Source organism: Helicoverpa zea, chromosome 5 (assembly GCF_022581195.2).
Source record: "Helicoverpa zea isolate HzStark_Cry1AcR chromosome 5, ilHelZeax1.1, whole genome shotgun sequence".
In the NCBI taxonomy this organism is placed as follows: domain Eukaryota; kingdom Metazoa; phylum Arthropoda; class Insecta; order Lepidoptera; family Noctuidae; genus Helicoverpa; species Helicoverpa zea.
Window position 1 is genome coordinate 9,734,549 of NC_061456.1, and position 19,253 is coordinate 9,753,801.

Sequence of the window (19,253 nt, forward strand, 5' to 3'; positions counted from 1 at the left end):
GATTGGATACGTCTCTATTTAAAAAATCGACAATGTTATATAGTCACTTCACGAATCGTTTGTGTCTGTCACTGTCATACTGTCAAGTGTCATTGTCAAACGAGCGGAGACGGAGATCGAGGCACTTGACGAGCGAAACGGAATAGCTTTTAAATCAGTTAATTGTTTTCGTATCTTGTTAAAAACTACCTGTTATTCTTACAGCACATTTCTAACTACATGGTACTTCGCAATGGAGGGCATTTATGACGATTTGAGCAATTACGAAGACGTAAACGCTGTTCATGAGGTACTGTGGTTTAGCGCCAAAATTTCCTGTCATATATTTTTTTAGATTTTGCACCTGGTTACTTGATTATTGTCTCATAATAATACAATTATTTCCTAATGTATCTTGTTTACTCTCAGTTAAACATAAAATTGCACAAAATTGCATTATTTTACTTATACTTTTTTCAGCTGCGTAATGAAAACAAAGAATTGAAAGTGAAGCTTGAGGAACATGCTGCAGCCATGCAAAAGCTTCAAAGAGTAAGTGTCTCATCAATGCTACTTTTACAGTCATGGGATTTTGGTTCAGTGGGGATTTTTAAGTTGAACTAAACATTCATATCAACTAAACATTTACTGTACTCACTCAATTTGCTATGCCTGCCACCAGCTTAATAACTAACGATATTGAAGTTCAGCTGTTGCTTCTGTGTGATATCATTACTATATTGAATATCCCTCGCATTATGGCAAAGTAAGAAAACAACACATGAATGGATAGCACATTGATATTGTAGCAAATATTACAGGACTATGACACCTTGGAGATGGAGTTCAAGAAACTGGAGAACAACTACTCTTCATTGTTGAAAACTGCTCGGTCAGAGATTGAGAGGAAGAACCAAAGGATTACACAACTTAATTTGGAGTTAGTATTCATTTCTATATATTTATAAAAAAAAAAATGTCACTTTTAATTACAATTTTGCAACCCAAACCAAATTTTTAGGCTTTGTTTGTAGTTTATAGACTATTTAGTTAGTAGATGGTGTATGTAAAATTAGCTCAAACTCAGTTGAGCGGTTCTTCATTTATATATGTAGGGCCACTGGTTATGTATAAAATATTTTTATAGTAGCATACATATTTTTTTTACATAACATATCATAACACAAAGAATCTTTATTTTAGAAAAGACACAATGGTATTAGAAGCTTTAAAGAAAGGGCAAACTATAAGAAGACATTTCAACAAAGGTGTACCAAATAACCAGAGATACAATGAGAAACCAAATTTTCCTGATAATAGGAAAGAAACAAATAATAAGGAATGTGATGTCAAGCAGAAAATTACTAGGACTGAAAGGTAAGAACATTTTTTTGTTAATTTATACAACTTTTTTTATTTATTTTTGCAATTCATCTTAGCATTTTCTTAAATTCATCAGCACATGGTGTTCATTGACCTTGAGAAAGCGTATGATAGGGTGCCTCGGGAAGTGTTGTGGTGGGCCATGAAAGAGAAAGGTGTGCCTGGGAAGTATGTGGAGTTAGTTCGTGCGATGTACAGGCAGTCCTGTACGTATGTCCGATCGTCGGCCGGCAATACTGACCAGTTCAGTGTGGCTGTGGGCCTGCACCAAGGGTCTGCTTTAAGTCCTTACCTCTTCCTGCTTATTATGGACGCCTTGACGGCGGACATACAGGAGGAGGCACCCTGGTGCATGCTGTTTGCCGACGACATCGTCCTGGTTAGTGAAGACGGACCTGAGATCCAGAGCAGATTGGGGAGTTGGCAACAGAGACTGGAGAATGTTGGCTTAAAAATCAGCAGAACCAAGACCGAATACATGTTCTGCGATTTCGGCGGCCTCTCCAGTCCTGAAGCCATAGCGCTTGATAACGCACTTCTTCCAGTCTGCTCCGATTTCCGGTACCTCGGTTCGCTTATTCAGGGCGATGGCGAAATAGATCGGACAGTTACGCACAGAATTAACGCAGGATGGATGAAATGGCGGCAGGTAACGGGAACAACTTGTGACCCTCGTATTCCCCTTAAACTTAAGGGGAAAATTTACAAGAGTATGGTCAGACCTGCTGTCTTGTATGGATCAGAGTGCTGGCCCACAAAAGCGACGAATGAAAGACAATTGCATGCGGCAGAGATGAGAATGTTAAGAGGTATGTGTGGAGTTACGCGAATGGATAGAGTGAGGAATGAGTATATAAGAGGAAGTTTGAAAGTGGCGCCGGTATCAGAAAAACTGCGTGGAAACCGGCTGTCGTGGTATGGGCATGTGATGCGGAGGAATGAGAGTCATGTTGTGAGGAAGGTGATGAGTATGAACGTGGACGGATATAGTGGAAGAGGAAGACCAAAAAAACGATGGATGGATTGTGTGAAAGTAGATATGGTAAGAAAGAATGTTACTTGTGAGATGACGGGAGATAGAGGAGTATGGAAGAAGAAAACATGCTGCGCCGACCCCAAATGAAATTGGGATAAGGGCAGGAGGATGATGATCTTAAATATATATATTTTTAATGAATTCCATTAAGTATCTTTTTTATGTAGGTATGTAAAAGATACCATAAAGCATTTATAGTAAAAAACAGACTAGAATCAGATTTCAATGCTGAACTTGTAGAGATTGCATTTTAAGGTTATATGATTTCTAGGCATGCATGTTTTTGTTGAATAAGCTTATTGTATTATAGTAAGTTCAACTCAGTCTTGCGCGCGGCCTTATGTGTGGGTAACCCTTGTACATATGCAGTGACTTTGTGTGCGTGACAAGAGGTACAGTCGGGTACAAATACAGTTATTTAGGGGTTGTATACGGCTGTTTAAAGAAAAACGGTTATTACGTAATTTAATGTTTATTTATTTATAATGATTCTGAATCGCTACTTGAAAAATCAAATGATGAATTTTCGGATTCGCTACTCTCACCAAGGTCAATTATAAATTTTGACTCCATGTCAAAATTTCTATAGTAGGTATTCTTATTTTTTTCTTTTGTACATATCGACAAGTATTACCCAAAATCCCTTCATCAATTTGACTTAAACGTTCATTTATGAGTTTCATTATTTCCGTCTTATTTTGGTCGACACTATGCGAAGCAATATATTTTTTTAAAATTCCCCACACATTTTGTTTACATTATTATACTAGATTATACGTTTTTTTACATTCTTAGTCAACACTTTTATTTATTGTCCGCGTACCCCGAGCTAGAAAATATGTAAGGAGTATTTAATTCATCTTAGATATTTCACCTCATTTATTTCTTAGATACTGTCAATGTCAATTTGAAAAAACGTATGAGAAAATAATGAAAAACTGTAAAATGTAATAATAAAAAGCTCTGAATGTTGTTTCATTTTTTGGAACGCTACCTGACTCCTTAAACATTTTCTCCGTGAAGAACTAGACATTTTCGTAAACGACTGTACCCATAACAAAAAGCGATAAGAACACGTCATGCTCGGACGACGTCACTGTCACACGAATGAAAGTTGTATATTTATAAGCCGATGCACACATAGGGCCGCGCGCAAATCTGAGTTGAACTATCTATACAGCAAATCATACATGTATCTTCAAATACTATGAATTTTTGAAATGTATTACATTATATTTTTAATATACAATGTGCATTAACCAGTCTTTGCTGTTTCAGATTTGAACCGACTCCTAGAGACACAAAGGACCTGATTACTGATACTCATAATAGGAATAAGTTTGAAAGTGCAGGTGCAAGAGATGTATGCACTGGTAGGAACACTAATGTGGTACATAAAAAGACTGAATTCAATGAAATACCTAAAATGCAGGCAAGCAGCATCCGGGATAGAAGGAAGTCTACACCTGCTGCATGCAGGTATGTTTGCTTGGCATTTTTTCTTTATTTCTTTAATACTTCATTCACATGTCAGTAACATTAATCATCAATATTTTAATTCTAGCATGCCGGTTGACTACTTTAGTTCGGACGAAGAAAACAAACAAAACTATCAAGCCAAAGATACAAGACCTGATTATCCACCACTGGATAAGTTTGATAAGAGATACATTAATAAACATTCTCTAGATAGACATAGCAATAAAACTTCAGAAACATCCAGTTTTGAAGACAGAGGTAATAATTACCATGAATACTCTTCGAGGGATTCGAGGGATAGAGTGAGATCTGGTAGAAATATGGCAAGCAGTTCATATAGGGCCCGAGATAAGTATGAATTGAAACCAAGGAAGCAATATAGCCCTGACAGAGGAATGAAGAGGAGTTACAGAGAACATCAAGATGACTATCGGAGACAAGAACGCGGGAGATATCAAGCAAGATCACTTGAAAGTCCGCCACCTGAACCTTACAGTCGTCACTCACGTCGCTATCCGGAGCCCCGGCCCTCGTCTGACTCCAGACATGGCCATGATTATGATAAATATATGTACCGCCATGAAGACAAGTACTCTTCTAAAAGTAAATTATCTATGGATCATGATGAGCCACAAAGTAAAAGACTGAGAAGGGAATCATTTGGCAATCCTGATGCACACTCCAGGGAAGACAGGACTAGATATCACAATGAGAAAGAGTCCTCGGAAGGCTACCGCAACCCTGAATTTTCGCCACATGAATATGAAACGCATCGTTACTCCTGTCAGTCACCAGATTTAGAGCACGCCGACGCAGCTTCAACCGAACCAATAGGTAATATTTACTGAAGACTCCATTTATAGACCAGACCATCAAACTACCATATACAATAAGGTCATCAAGGCATCATGTCTGTGCAACTGAAACAGCTAATAACAACTATAGTGTTATAGCAGCTACTTGTCAATCCAAAAGCCTTTATATTAAATTTAATGTTGAAATGCTTATTTGTTATTATTTATTTAAAAAATATAAGTTGAGTAAGTTCTACAAGTTAATCATTCACTTTTGCAGAAATAAAGACTGCTACTACTACACCCATACAAGATCCCCGACTGACAGACAGTAAATATATTTTGAAGCAAGAACATGGAAAGGAGACAATATCTACCACAGTGGGCAGAGATATTGATCTCATACCAATTGACAAAGTTAAGTGGAATATGACTCCAGTTGAAGTCCCTTATGCTTTAATGCAGCAACCTTCTGAATATAGAGATGACATTGTTAAACAAATTTACATGGACATCGATAGTCCAAATGCCGATGCACATTCAGCAGCGGAATCAGTTCCCTATAGTTCTAATGATAGCTGTAACGAAAATTTCCAAGGTAGTATAGATGTTGCAGTAAGGCTAGAAGAAACAGATTTTAATTCAAGACAGGGAACAGATGCTCATTTAAAAGATTCTCAACATATAAACAAATATCGGATTCCTAAAGTCGGGCAAGATAAAATAAACGCTCGAAGCCAAATGGATTTTCATCATATTGAATTAGGCTTTACTGAACCTCATATTGCGAATATTCATAATAAAGTTGAAACTGAGACTCGCGGTCGAAAAGAATTAGTACATAGCCAGGAACCTAGAGATTGGCGTGATGATCGACGTCATATGAATGAAGATTGCGGCACAATAGAAGATAAAGTCGGAATTCAAAAGCGAAAAGCTAATCTAGCTATTGTTGCAGATGATTTAGAACTAAGCGACGACAATAGCGATCACTTTGATATTAACCGCCACACAGTTTCAGAAAACAATCCTAAAAAATCCACAGCACAGCTAACTGCCATGGATGTTACATGTGAGGTTTCTGTTCAAAGAATAGATAAAGATTCATCCAAAACTTCTTCGGACATTGACCCATTTGAATTGCACAGTGTTGGGGAATTCAGAAATGAGGAAGCTAGCTCTCCTGGAAGACATAAGACTAAACTTAACCCAAAGGAAGTAAGATGTGAGGATTCTGTTCATAAAATAGAAAAAGATCCATCTAATCCATACAATGCTGTCAAGGTAATCAAAAATAAAGATGCTGACTCTACTAGGAAGTCTAAGAGTAAACTTAATACTAAGGAAGTTAAACGTGATGATTCTGTTCATAAAGTAGATAAAGATTCATCTAAACAATTTGTTGCTGATGAAGAACTCAGAAATATAGAAGATGACTGTACTAGGAAGCCGAAGAGTAAACATAATACCAAGGAAGTTAAATGTGATGAATCTGTTCTTAAAGTAGATAAAGATATATCTAAAACGTCTCTGAGTTTTGACTTTGTTGATAATGTCAAAATTAAGGATGCTGACTGCGCTAGGAAGCATAGAATTAAACTTAATACCAAGGAAGCTAGAGGTGATGATTCTATTCATAAAGCAGCAAAAGATTCATCTCAAACATCTTCTAGTTTAGAAACTGTTGAATCGAATGTTATCAGAGAAGTAAAAAATAAAGATACTGACAGCGGTAGAAAGCACAGGGGTAAACTTAATACCAAGGAAGTTAGAGCTGACGATTCTGTCCGTAAAACGGCAAAAGATTCGTCTCAAACGTCTCCGAGCTTAGAAACTATTGAATTGAATGATGCCGCAATAGAAAAAAATAAAGATGTTGATAGCGCTAGGAAGCATAGGAGTGAACTTAATACCAAGGAAGTTAGAGTTAATGATTCTGATCACAAAACGGCAAAAGATTCGTCCCAAACGTCTCCGAGCTTAGAAACTGTTGAATTTAATGATTCAGAAGAAGTAAAATATAAACATGCTGACAGCGCTAGGAAGCATAAGAGTAAACTTAACACCAAGGAAGCTAGAGGTGAAGATTCTGTTCGTAAAACGGCAAAAGGTTCATCTAAAAGATCTCCGAGTTTTGATTTGACTGATGCTGAAAAAGCAAAAAGTAAAGAAGCTGACTGTACAAAAAAACAGAAGGGTAAAAGGAAAAAATCTCAATCCGTGGAGATTCCCAAAGATCTGATAGAAAGTATAGATGTCATTCAATTTTCAGAAAAGAAGGTAAAAAACAAAAAAGAAAAGGAAGGTAAACCTAGAGAAACAAAGGAGACATTTTCTGCGCTTTTCGGAGATAGTAGCAGTTTGATGACTCCAGAGGATTTAGGAATACCTATGTATGTACCTATTTCAGAAGACGCGCAGGATGCAGTAGACATAAAAATAGACCGAATTATTGATGCTACGCCACAAGAAGACAAAGACTTTCCTGCCATTGTTCATAAAGTAAATGCCATAGAAATGACGGAAGAAGCAACAGCCGTAACCCATGACGATAAACCTACAGATGTTCCAGAAAATTCTAACATGAAAGAAAAAGAAGGGTTTGAACAAATAGGAGGGAAAAAGGCCCCCAAAAAGAAAGGAGTTAATGAAAGTTTATTGGTGTCTATTAATATAGAACCCCATGAACTTCCATCGCCTGTTCTCTATGAAAATATGAACCCTGGGACTGATTCTAACGAACCGCCTGACATTGTTAAAACTGTTGTAATTTCAACAGGGAAGCAGCCTGAAATAGAGTTTGATAATAGAGAACTCACAGTGACCCCTATCACAGATGTGGTAGGCAATGAAGAACAAACTGCTGCAGATATTAGTCAGGTTCCAGCTTTAAAGGAATTTAAAAGACTTGACTCACTGAAAGCTTTAGCTACGTCTACACCACACAAAGATTTTCCGATATCAAACCCAATAGAAGCGGGTGTTATGAAATCAATTATAGTTTGTGACTCTAATAAACCTGTAGAACAAGGAGTCAAAGAAAATTGCGCGAATACTTTCGAAAGTCAAGACGCACCTGACGTGAGAATCTTTGTGAAAAGGCGCAGAAAACTTGCAAAACGGCCAGCCACTTAGCAGCCGCTGACTGACTGTATCAGGCTTGTAATCTGTGAAGTGTGGAAAGTGGAGCTGAGTAGGAAGATTCCGTGTGACTGGTATCCGAGGTTCCGTATGTCTTGTATCCGTACTGGATGTGTGCAGCGGCCGGCAGAAACGTAGTATTTCATTTAAATTGTATTTAAGTTACCACCGTATTTGAGATAAGGTCAATAATTTCTCTATTTATGTAAATAGGCTAGTTACTTTACTCTCTAGATGGGATCCTTGTCTATTTTAGTGTACGACTTATTTTTGTATTAAACATGACAATTCTTTTAGAGTGTTGGATAAAAGTATGATTTTTAATAGAAGCGATTTGTTGTTCCGGCAGACATGACCGTATCTAAATAGATAACGCAAGTTCCGTGATTTGTGGAAAATCAAGTGAGTCACGTTAGTTACACTTTCTGTGACTTCACATAAATATTCATTGATTTTTGATTTTTTTTCTTTTTTTTGCACCTGGAGCCAGTGGGTTCCCCCAATGGTACAGTGTCTAAAATGAACTCACGTCATTAATTTAGACACTGTTGGTGTATCCTTTTTCTTGGATTATTTTGATTCAGACATGATTGATTGCGTGAAATTATTTCGGTTGTTAGTTTTTATTCGTTTTGATTATCCAGATGTGAATTGTGATTAAATATATTTTAAGGAAAAGCTCTCATGTAAATACATATGTAGTTTCAGGAAAAGTAAATATGTACTTATTTGATTATAGTATAAACATGTCAGAGTGACGCTAGTGTTCTATTGTTGTGTAGTTTATAAAAGAATACAAACTGGCTTTTGTTATATTCAGTTCATAGCATAGTTTATTCAGTGTCATAACAAGCTACGATCATGAACATAGCGCTAGACGAGCAGTATTGAAGCAAATAAAAATACTTGTTATATTCCCATAACAGTCTTTATTTTTCCTTATGAATTACAGTAAATTATATTTACATTTTCAATAGTTTCTATCTATATGATACAATGGAAAGAAAGATTAACACCTAAGCTTATAGGAATTTGTACATAATTATAATTAATTAATTTAAAGATACATTTAATTTCCATATCAACTTAAAACTATTTACAGTAACCAGGAAGTCTTTTCAAATTAAAATATTTGATTGTTTTATTGATTCGCAAATTGATAATTCTTAAGTGTCCGGAGATGTAACACAACATTAATATTATCCTACGCCAAAGTTTTAAAATTATATAAGATCGTCGATTTCAACAAGTCAGTAGTAAAACCCAAAATTTTGTTAGATATTTAACTTGGTGTATAATTCTTCCTGTTACTAACATTGGAAGATTACCTTTATTCATTACAACAAATAATATTCCTTATATTATTTGGGTCTGCTATCTGATAACTCGGAACTCAAAATCGATCGGTGATAACCGATTGTAAAAGATGACACTCATGTGCTCGACCGTGACTTTGATGGTCGCTCAATTTTGATATCGGCCGGTGCAAACATATTTTCGATAACGGCGCGTTGAACTCCGTTAATTCGAAAAACATGTTTGTTTCAATTTGATTTAATAAATAGTATGTTGCTCTGAGAGCCCGATTGATGTGATAATTGTAGCCGGATATCAATTTGAGATTACGGAGAGTGTACGTCCTTAGAGTCGCGCGACGTGGCCGCGGGCAGGCGTCGTGGTGCGGCGGCGGCGGCGCCTACAGGTAGTCGCTGGGGGTGCGCGGGTTGCACAGCGTGCCGATGATGCTGTTGGCGGTGGGGATGTCGGGCGCGGCCTGCGGCGCGGGCGACGGGCGGCGGGCGCGCTTCTTGATGACGGTGGGCAGCGCCTCGCTGGGCTCGGAGGGCGGCGCCACGTGCTGGTAGCACACCGCCGACGCGTGCCCCGACCGCACCGACGTCAGCGCCGTGCCGCTGCTCCAAGTGTTCGTCGAAGGGTCGTACACTTCTACTATGTCTAGGAACGACGTGCCGTCGTAACCACCTGTTGGAAATAATGACGTCATTAGAAAAATGAAACCCTTCAATATGAGAAACTGGGGATGTTTTTGGGTGTTGTTATTTAATTGCGAGTCTAAAATCTGTTGTAGGTTGATTCGTTACTTTTGGTTTTTGGTTAGGTACATGTTATGTTGATTCTAGGTTGATTGTCATGTATTTAACAAATATTGCAAAACAGTAAAGGTAATGTCATATTTAGGCCCCTCTTATGCCTCAAAACCCATACATTCACCAAAACAATACTAACCTAATGCATATAACTTGTTATCGAGCACAGTGAGGGAGAGGGCGGATCGCGCGATGTGTACGGGCGCCACCAGCTCCCACACATCACGTTCCGTATCATAGCGTTCCACAGAGGCGAGTTGTTGCGAACCGTCGTACCCGCCGACTACGTAGATGTATTGGTTCATTGCTGCTACACCTATAACAAAGGAAATAAATGCCTTAGTTTATTACGAATATTGGCAAATGTAGAATGTGATGTTTTTAGGAGTCAAGCAATCATATCATCATAGTGTAATTTTTAGTCTACGGCAAAACTTACTAATTGTCTATGGATTTGACGGGAACAGGAAACATCCCTTGATATAATAAATAGGACCGTTCCAACTATAATATCTACTACTTTTTCAACCGATTTTAGGATTAGAAACTAAAACGCAATTAATTTCCGCGACTAATGGGTTTTATGAAGAAAATAAATATTTCGGCCACTGCTCTTTCAGCATGATTTGAACTTTAATGTTTAATAAGTGATTATAAAATTAAAAACTTTTCTGAAAAGTCATACGATATTTATTTACAGATAGTTATCATAAAATACACTACTGCGTGATAAGGTCTAAAAATAAATGACTAATGAAAAATGTCTTATTTATTTACGAAATATTTAAACAGATATTAAAGGCTGATATTTGAAATGCCAAAACAGGCCAATCATTTTAGTATAAAAATTATGTAAGACCTGGTAATTGATAATATAGTATATGACCAGAACGAGACCCCAGAACGGGGATATAGTTACCTCTGGTCATATACTTTGATTAGAGTTTTTTTTATTTAATAAGTTCCGGGAAGAAGTTTCCACGGGACGCTGGAAACAGCAAGTACATAAATATATGTAAATAAATACAATCTTACCAGCCCCACTCCTAGCAATATTCATAGGCGCGACCTCATTCCAGCAATTGTTCTCTGGATGGTAGCACTCCACGGACGCGATTCGTCTGGCGCCGTCGAAGCCTCCCACCGCGTACAGCAGTCGGTTGACCACGGCCACGCCGACGCCCAGCCGAGCGCAGCCCATTGACGCTACCGACGTCCACGTGTCACGCTCGGGGTCGTAACTGTGGGGAGAGGGAAATTGATTTAAAATATGTTTATTGCTATAATGTATGAAGAAGTGTTCAATAGTAGAGGTTGAGTAGTCAGAAGTCAGTAAGTCTGACACCAGTAGGTATAACCAAGGGGTATTGGGTTGACCAAGTAACTGGGTTGAGGAGACCAGATAGGCTGTCGCTCCTTGTAAAGCACTGGTACTCAGAAGTTGGGAAAAGGCTCGGGAGATGATGATGAGTAGAGGTTGAGTTACTAGCCTAACAAGATTTTAATTGTTAGTTTACATAATATTCTAATTATCTCTTGATTTGCTTACGAGATATAGGAATTTGACGCTACTTGTATGGAGTTAGAAGTTGTGGTAGCAGGGTGGGTAAAGCACCAACCTCTCAAGAATCAGTGTGAGATCGATTCTGGGTCAGGCAAGTACCAATACAACTTTGCCTAGTTTGTATGTACTTTTTTAGTAGGCACGAATGACTGATTAAAGGTGAAGAAAAACATCTCGAATAAACCTAGACTATGAGACCTATGCGCAGCAGTGGGACGATAAAAAGGCTGATGATGATGTATGGGGCCGGTGACAAAATTCTATCCCTAATAAGCAAATCAACAGACAGATAGATAGAATATTGGAAACTTAAAATACTTATTCAAGTATCAAGATTGTATCAACCATAGAAACTACAAAAAGGCCTCGTGACTTTGCCGCCCGCGCGAATAAGTCCTCATACACATTTCCAATCTAATCTATTCCTGAACATGTAACACTTAAGGCACAGTTTTGGTTAAACTCGCTCTAAGTTATTTGAGTATAGAAGCACATCTGTTTAGGTATACGTACATTCGCGCACGTAATGTACACGTTGCAAAAAAGCTAAAACCTATTTTGTTGGTAATTTTCCTTGGAAGTCAATATTCGAGTCATGCTTACTGGTGTAACTTTGCGAGCAAACTTTACCTGTATTTTGGTTTATTGCTCACAACATTTACCTATGTAGGTATATATTATATTTAATTGCAGAGCGGAAAGTGAATGAACAAACGTTGTTATCATTTCTTTGTCCGAGGGAAAAACGCTATATCTTTAATAAACATCAGATAAAGTTGAGTTTTGTCTTCTCATTGTTATCGCCTGCATTTGTTTGAACGGAAATTGTAATATCGCACACATAGCGGTGCGATCACTCACTAGAACCCAATGTTGACCGAGATCAGTTTCATTGGCACTTAGGTCAACTAGGCCACTTAGGTAAGTTTACCGATAACATAAACGTCCGGTTTTTCTTAAAACAACTGTTACTTGAACTTGAAAATACATACTTTACAGTTGTTTTGAGAAAACTGACGTTTGTCGGTGAACCTTGGCCTAGAAATTGCATGTCCTAACTACCGAAGAAGCTAATACAGTTCTTATAAACTTTATGTGGCGGCTTGGAACTCCTGGTGAGACTGTGCAGAAACCATTCTAAGGCGATTGGGCCATGGGCTGCGGGATTGTTCGAAAGAGTTACCGCGGCCCTGGTACTGTCTGACACTCCCTCACCGCTGCTAACCCACAGCGGGAGGGGTCATTTGATGAGTTTTAGCGACGTTAAAAAAAAAGGTCATTGGGCCATGAAGTCGAATTTGTGCTCGAAAGTAAGTTGCGAGTCGCTATTAAGTTTTATAGAAACTATGCTTACCATTCTACAGATTTGTGGTATTCAGATCCTGCACTACCGCCAACAGCGTACAATAGTCCATCCATTACAGCAACTCCTACCTGGAAAAATATAATATTATTATTATTACATAATGTAACGAAGGGTCACATTGAATGACAGATTGACCATAAAATGACAGATAAAATTTTCGGTAAATAAGTTATGGCAATTCGCGATGACATGGCAATACTTTTATCTATAAAGCAATGGTTTTATGTATTAACTGTTTTACACGTGGATTTTATAGTTAAAATACCCGTGTAAAATTTGATATTGGTCACAGTGAACTGGGCATTTTTTTGTCGCTTCATCTTTCACAAGCAAAATGTTTTAAAGTTATTCTTGATAAGGCCTAATAGATCTAGTTCAAGATACAATATTATGACTCATTTCTGCTGGGCAAAGGCTACTTCCGAAGTTCAAAATGATTGTACTTTGATCAAAGATTGCTATTACCGTTTCCGGGTAATTTCGCCTAGAAATTTTAATACGACCGAGATAGTGTTTATAACAGTTTTCTTATTCTATTTCTAACTTTTATGCTGCGTCATTTTAACATGAGCAGTTTTAAGCACATTAATTCAATATTACTATTATTCATTTATTCATCATAGAATATTATGCAAAACTATTTTTATCTGATTTCCCGCCATAAAAAAGAACATTCCATTTTCAATTCAAATAACAAAAAGAACATAATCCAGCCAGTAGGTACGTAAGCTATAGACAAGCAAAGAGGTGACATACCCTGTGCCTGGGCGTGGACATAGGACTGCATGGTCTCCAGTGTTCGGTGGCGGGGTTGTATACGTCTACCCAATCGCTGTCGTAAGATGAACCAGGTGATGTATTGCGACCGCCGACTGCATAGAATAGACCCTGTAAAATTAATAATACATGATTATTATATGAACATCTATGAATGAGTTACCTTTTAAATAAAAGGTTATATGACACTACCTGTTTCACCAGCGTCCCGAGGAAATTACTTCTTGCACCCGGATAAAAAACACTATGTCAGAGAAGTTTCTTCAAAGTCGGTTTTTGGCGTGAAAGAGCAACAAAAACCCATCATCAATTTCCACATATATAATATGTATTGGTGTGATAAACAGTGTTGGAAGTTGAAATTTTAACAATGTACTACTGTTTGTGGTGGCAATAAACTTGATTTTTCTGGGTGTTAAACTATTTCAAAGCCATAAACGGATTCTGAGGCTACCCATCACATTCCCAGAGGTTTCCAAATTACAATTTGAAAAACAAATTAGGTAAAATACAAAATGATATAATGCCGTGTGAGACTGATAAAACCAGCTAATACCTACATATTATTATTAACGATGACGTTAAAATGTAGCATTTTCGCCGTCGTCATAGTGACTTGTGAAACCGCGTATATTTGCGCAGTTCGGTGAACGTGCGAGCGCCACAAGCCGCGCACTTTGCCTTGTTTATTTTATTAATATACTAGCTATGACTGCGATATCACATTTTGGTAATCGTGAATCAAAAATTAGGCTATGACTTTGTTCGGATTATAAATAAACTGAGTTTAAGTTACATGTCATGACTAACTGGAAACTACGCTTTTGAATTTGTCAGTTGACTCTTTTTGGAGGAGGTGGTAATATGTTGAAGCACGTTTATTACACGCTATATTTGTGGTCTCATAATCATAGTCGCATCTTTAAGTCTAATCGAAATAGCCCTTAGATCGAAAACTAAAAAAAAAAACGCGAGAAAATTACAAGCCAGCGTTCAAATCTTAAAAAAATAATAATAGTAACATATTAATTATAAAGAACTGACCTTTAAGAACGCAGCGCCCAGCCCTGACCGCGGCACGGTAAGCCTGGGCAGCGTTGTCCAACAGTTGTCGTCCAAGTTGAAGGCTTCAAACAAGTCTATCGAGTGTCGGAAGTAGCCGCCGGCGACGTATATGATGCGAGGGGTGTTCGGTCGCCGCTCTTTTACTACCGGCTTCTTGTGTAGCGTGAGATCCTGGTCAAAGAAAAGTAACATAATAATCGGGGCTTCGGCAATTTGAATCTATGCTAAAGGCATTAAATAAAGGTATATTATAAAGTAAAACATTTGTTTTTGTACCCGAAGGGCTCTGAAACTATTGAACCGATTTTAAAAGTTCTTCACTGTTGAGAAGCTACGTTATCTCCGGGTGACATAAGCTATATTTCAGCTGGGTACGGGAAGTACTTTCCTCGAGATGTATTTCTTTCAGAGTGTATTACTTATAGGCAAGTAGTTTGCTATACTTTTGGCCACATTATGGCTTCGCATCAGATGAGATCGAGGACAAACGTGTATCTACCATAATTTAAGAAATACTATAACAATTTGTAATTTCATAATTATTTAATGAATGTTTTACATTGTGTTCAAATTAAATTAAAATTCAAAACTTGTCGTTTGTGATCTTTTGTGGGACAGGATTTTTGAGATAGAGAAAGGCTACTTGAAAACTAATAACTTTTACTTAAAATAACTTTTTCTTATCACTGTCTAACAAGAGTTGTAGGTAATGTATCCATAGAAGCCTGACCGGATGTCAAAAGAAATTTCACAACATTTTTCTTGTCTTATCGAGGATAACTTAAGATTATGAAGAGACAATCGAATTAATGGAAGTCCTGATAAGTAACTGGGAAAAACCAGTTCTCACATAACGTTTTGAGATAAAATCTTATAGGTATTAAAGCGCCATATGCGAAGAACATATTTTACACGTGCTGTTTTCAGCAGACATATTATGGGGAACTGGGTAGTAAATAATAAAGTTCCTTGGACAAAAACTGAGGTATAATGTTTTACGCAGTGTCGCGAGACATATAAGTGCATGTCATGTGAGGAAGGTCGGTTATACTGGCGGCGGGGTTACTAAGGGTCAACTCATTTTTTATTCAGGTTTAATTTCACTCTTATATGCTTTTCATAAAGTTCAGTATCCTACAACTGTTTTATACATTGTAACTTTTTAAAATATGAAGGTGTCACAATAATGGATAAAACTTTTGCGAAATGTGCGATGACTATGTATAAAATGTCTGCGAATTTACTACTGATAAAATCTTTATCCGCCTGTTTCGAGAACAAAACTTCGTGTACGTACTTGCTTAAATATTAATAATTTATAACAATTAGGACCGAGCTTTATTTTATTTACCTACTTCATATTTTCACTTATATTTACTTACAGCTGTTTGTCTACCATTTACAGTCAACCAATACTACTAACTAGAGAAAGTTTCATTATTCAATTTCTTATCGAATTTACCAAACTCGACTACACATTATAGTGACCAGATACAGCGTTTAAAAATAATAGAAAAAAACGGTTGTCTGTAAAGTCGGTTTACTGACGATAGTCGAACGTGACAACGTCATAAGAAATTGATCGGCAGATGTCGAACGTTGCCGAACGCGGAGGCCGATCGTGCCTCTTTGTTGCTCGTTGCGTGCTCTCGCTTGCACTTCAAGCCTTAAACGGAACTCCTCAGAGCGAGGTAACGCCGCATGAGTCATGTTTTTTCGTGCGTGCAGCCGGCTCCATCGATTTATAAGACGTTGTCACGTCAAAAGAAAAATATATTTTATAAAAATTGGTGTCAATTAAATTGGCCCGAAGTGTTTCGTCGTCCTGACGTACGTCAACCGCAGCTAAGAACCAATCCCGAGTGACGGCTATGACGCGATGCGCTGCGGGCCAATCACCGCTTTACCGCCGCCCCCGCGCTCCCTTCATACCACCAAAGGGACCCAATAAATCACTTCTGCGCAGGTGAAAGTCAGGGCTCGACTTCCGTGCCGGTAACTGTACTTAACTAGCAAACGACAAGTCAGTACATGAACGCGCGATTGATTATTTAAAATGTGTAGGTAGTTATAAAAAGTAATCTCGTAATCGTGATTACAACTGCAATTTGTAGTTAGTAATTAAATTTTTTAACTACTTTTTACGATTATTTAATGTAATTTGCAGTTTTGATTACTAACTACAATATGTAGTTGTAGTTAGTAATCAGTAGTTAGATTTCATTTTGCCCAACACTGGCTATGCTCCATAATTATTTCGATCGAATAGTAAAGCAATTGATTTTTTACTCATCGTGAAATAGTTCTATTACCTTATTATTATAGTTTTGTTATAGCATAACCTACAATCGCTGCACTAGCGGACTGATGCTATTTATTTTAATTATGAAAGCACGAATATTCGACAATATATCACTGAACATATATTTAATATCGAAAGAATCATTACCTTTATCGTCGCAATTATCGTTGCTATAAACAATTTACACCACATTCACTTTTCACTGCACTTCATACTTGACGAAAATAGGTAAATATATTATTGAATAGCAGCTGTTTACGCGGACGCATCGCTCACTCAAGTGGGAGAGAGACAGATGTCGAACGCTGCCGAACGCGTAGGCCGATTGTGCGATGGAACGCCTCAGAGCGAGGTAACGCCGCATGAGTCATGTTTTTTCGTGCGTGCAGCCGGCTCCATCGATTTATAAGACGTTGTCACGTCAAAATATTATACTTAAACCTAAATCCATTAAAGAGTATTTACCTTAAATATTTTGGCGAGGTATTCCCGACAGGCAGGCACTTTCTTCAGTACTGCGCACGTGCTCATCTGCTCTTTGAGGAAACTTGGCGTGAGATACTGACATCTCACCGCTTGTAAGATATGTTCCATTCGGGGATGCCTTCTGTCTTCATCATACTTCACCTGTGTAAATTATATTAATTTATCAGTATAATTGTGCTAAACTTACTAATGAACGCTAAATTAGGGATCAAATATTTAAATGCGAATAGGATCTTGTAAGCAGGATGTTTGCTGTTCAGTCTGCTGATTGAAATCAACGAAATGCTGAGAATTGGTGTTAAAGGAAAAATAAGGAAAATATTACATATTAGGTATAATTTGATTGAGTCGTTTATTTGTCAAATAGGATCTAATGCCTCATTCAGGCGTTGTTGTGTCATCTGCCATAACATACGGCTATGTAGCTTAACATAAGTCTATGAATAAGTATTGGAAAATGTATCTACATTTCCCATATAAAAATCAATAACCTGAATTAATGAATAATTCAGTAAATGTAAAAACGTTACAGACTACATTATTTACTCGTTAGTTATAAGATGACTGTACAGGTTATTGTGAATGTCATCGCATAATACGTACAACAATGAGAGCATGATTCTCATTTTCTTTATTGACTTAATCGCACTGAACTAACAACGCGTGTGGCTTCACTGAATATTATAATAATCACATAGATTCTCGTGAATGCCGACCTATTTGTGTAAGGAGTTAGATACCTTTAGGACGGACAAAACGTGCTAACAATCCTACGTTTCATAGTACATGTGACTGAACGAATTATTCGCAAGTAGGACGCAGTTCGCGTCGACTGTTTACATGTACCTACCCAATATATTTGACCATGTTATGTATTATTTAAATAAATGATTAGCCTACTAATGCGCAGACGGGAAAAAAGTTTGCGAGATGACGTCTTAATTTTCGCGCGATACTTAGATTACATTGCAAAATTCCCACAAACGTCATCGAAATTATAAAAACATTGGCGCGACGGTAGAAGATAAGTTATTACCGCTGTGTCTCTCACCCCAGCTTAATTATTCCTTTATTACGTGATGCGAAAATATTGAATTCATAGAAAAAAATGGTAAGGTCTGATATCCTGAGAAGATAAGATGTCTGAGTTTTTTCCTGTCTTATTAGATCACAGATTTTGTTATCCATCAATTAGTACATTTTACGATATATTTTAATCACCCAATTAGTTTGTTATTGGTATTTCACAATTATGGCATTAGGTTACAAGCAAACATTTTGTTTTTTATAAATTTTAATTGAATAGCCATTATGTGTGGCTGGTTTTTAAAGTGGACTTTAAATCAAACTATAGTCGAACGTTGTTTTCAATGATAACAAAATTGAAAGTCATGGTATTATTTACCTAAATTGTCACTTCGTACCAGAGTTCAACGATATGTACTGCGATAAGATAGTCAGTCAGCAATCGCACCATTAGTGGGCTGCATTTGGCAGTCGACCGATCGGTCGTTGCTCTACAATCTTATAGGGAAAATGATCAGAAACCACCAACATAATTTGTTGATTATTATCGTTATTAGCTCATCACGGGATGAAGAGTCTGTTATTGCGAGGCGACGCAACTGACCTCGGGTTATTGGCACAAATCGCTGTCTCTCAACACCAATACTCAATATTCCATGAAACATTAAAACGTCTGAACACGCGATAACAAACTGAATTGACAATTTACTTTGCGATATTAACGGATGTAGAGGAATTTACTTATCA

General features: G+C 37.4%; 2 protein-coding genes across 4 annotated transcripts in view; one reads left to right on the top strand and one right to left on the bottom strand.

The window, feature by feature from the left end:
• Positions 1–97: 97 nt before the first annotated feature.
• LOC124630277 lies at positions 98–8,732 on the top strand. Of its 2 annotated transcripts, none has more exons than XM_047164089.1 (7): positions 98–289; positions 460–531; positions 789–919; positions 1,183–1,356; positions 3,677–3,877; positions 3,963–4,711; positions 4,952–8,732. In XM_047164089.1, the coding sequence occupies exons 1-7, from the start codon at positions 233–235 to the stop codon at positions 7,804–7,806; spliced, it is 4,239 nt and encodes a 1,412-aa protein (XP_047020045.1). In that variant the 5' UTR covers positions 98–232; the 3' UTR covers positions 7,807–8,732. The 2 variants fall into 2 exon arrangements, with proteins under 2 accessions (XP_047020045.1, XP_047020046.1); XM_047164090.1 differs by having other exon boundaries at positions 801–919.
• The window catches only part of LOC124630278 (kelch-like ECH-associated protein 1B), a 43,732-nt gene continuing 33,200 nt past the window's right edge, over positions 8,722–19,253 (bottom strand). For both annotated transcript variants that reach the window (XM_047164092.1, XM_047164091.1), the window contains exons 7-13: positions 17,460–17,621; positions 14,672–14,863; positions 13,607–13,738; positions 12,839–12,918; positions 10,956–11,161; positions 10,060–10,236; positions 8,722–9,795 (exon numbers count right to left, since the gene is read on the bottom strand). In XM_047164092.1, coding sequence (XP_047020048.1) covers positions 9,509–9,795; positions 10,060–10,236; positions 10,956–11,161; positions 12,839–12,918; positions 13,607–13,738; positions 14,672–14,863; positions 17,460–17,621 — 1,236 coding nt within the window. In that variant the 3' untranslated portion in view covers positions 8,722–9,508. The remainder of the gene's footprint in view (positions 9,796–10,059; positions 10,237–10,955; positions 11,162–12,838; positions 12,919–13,606; positions 13,739–14,671; positions 14,864–17,459; positions 17,622–19,253) is intronic.

Bases quoted from the DNA above. Each gene is read 5' to 3' on its own strand.
- LOC124630277 (XM_047164089.1), top strand. From the start codon at position 233: ATGGAGGGCATTTATGACGATTTGAGCAATTACGAAGACGTAAACGCT. The intron at 532-788 runs GTAAGTGTCTCA...TTGATATTGTAG, and splicing joins CCATGCAAAAGCTTCAAAGA to CAAATATTACAGGACTATGA. The intron at 3,878-3,962 runs GTATGTTTGCTT...TTTTAATTCTAG, and splicing joins TCTACACCTGCTGCATGCAG to CATGCCGGTTGACTACTTTA.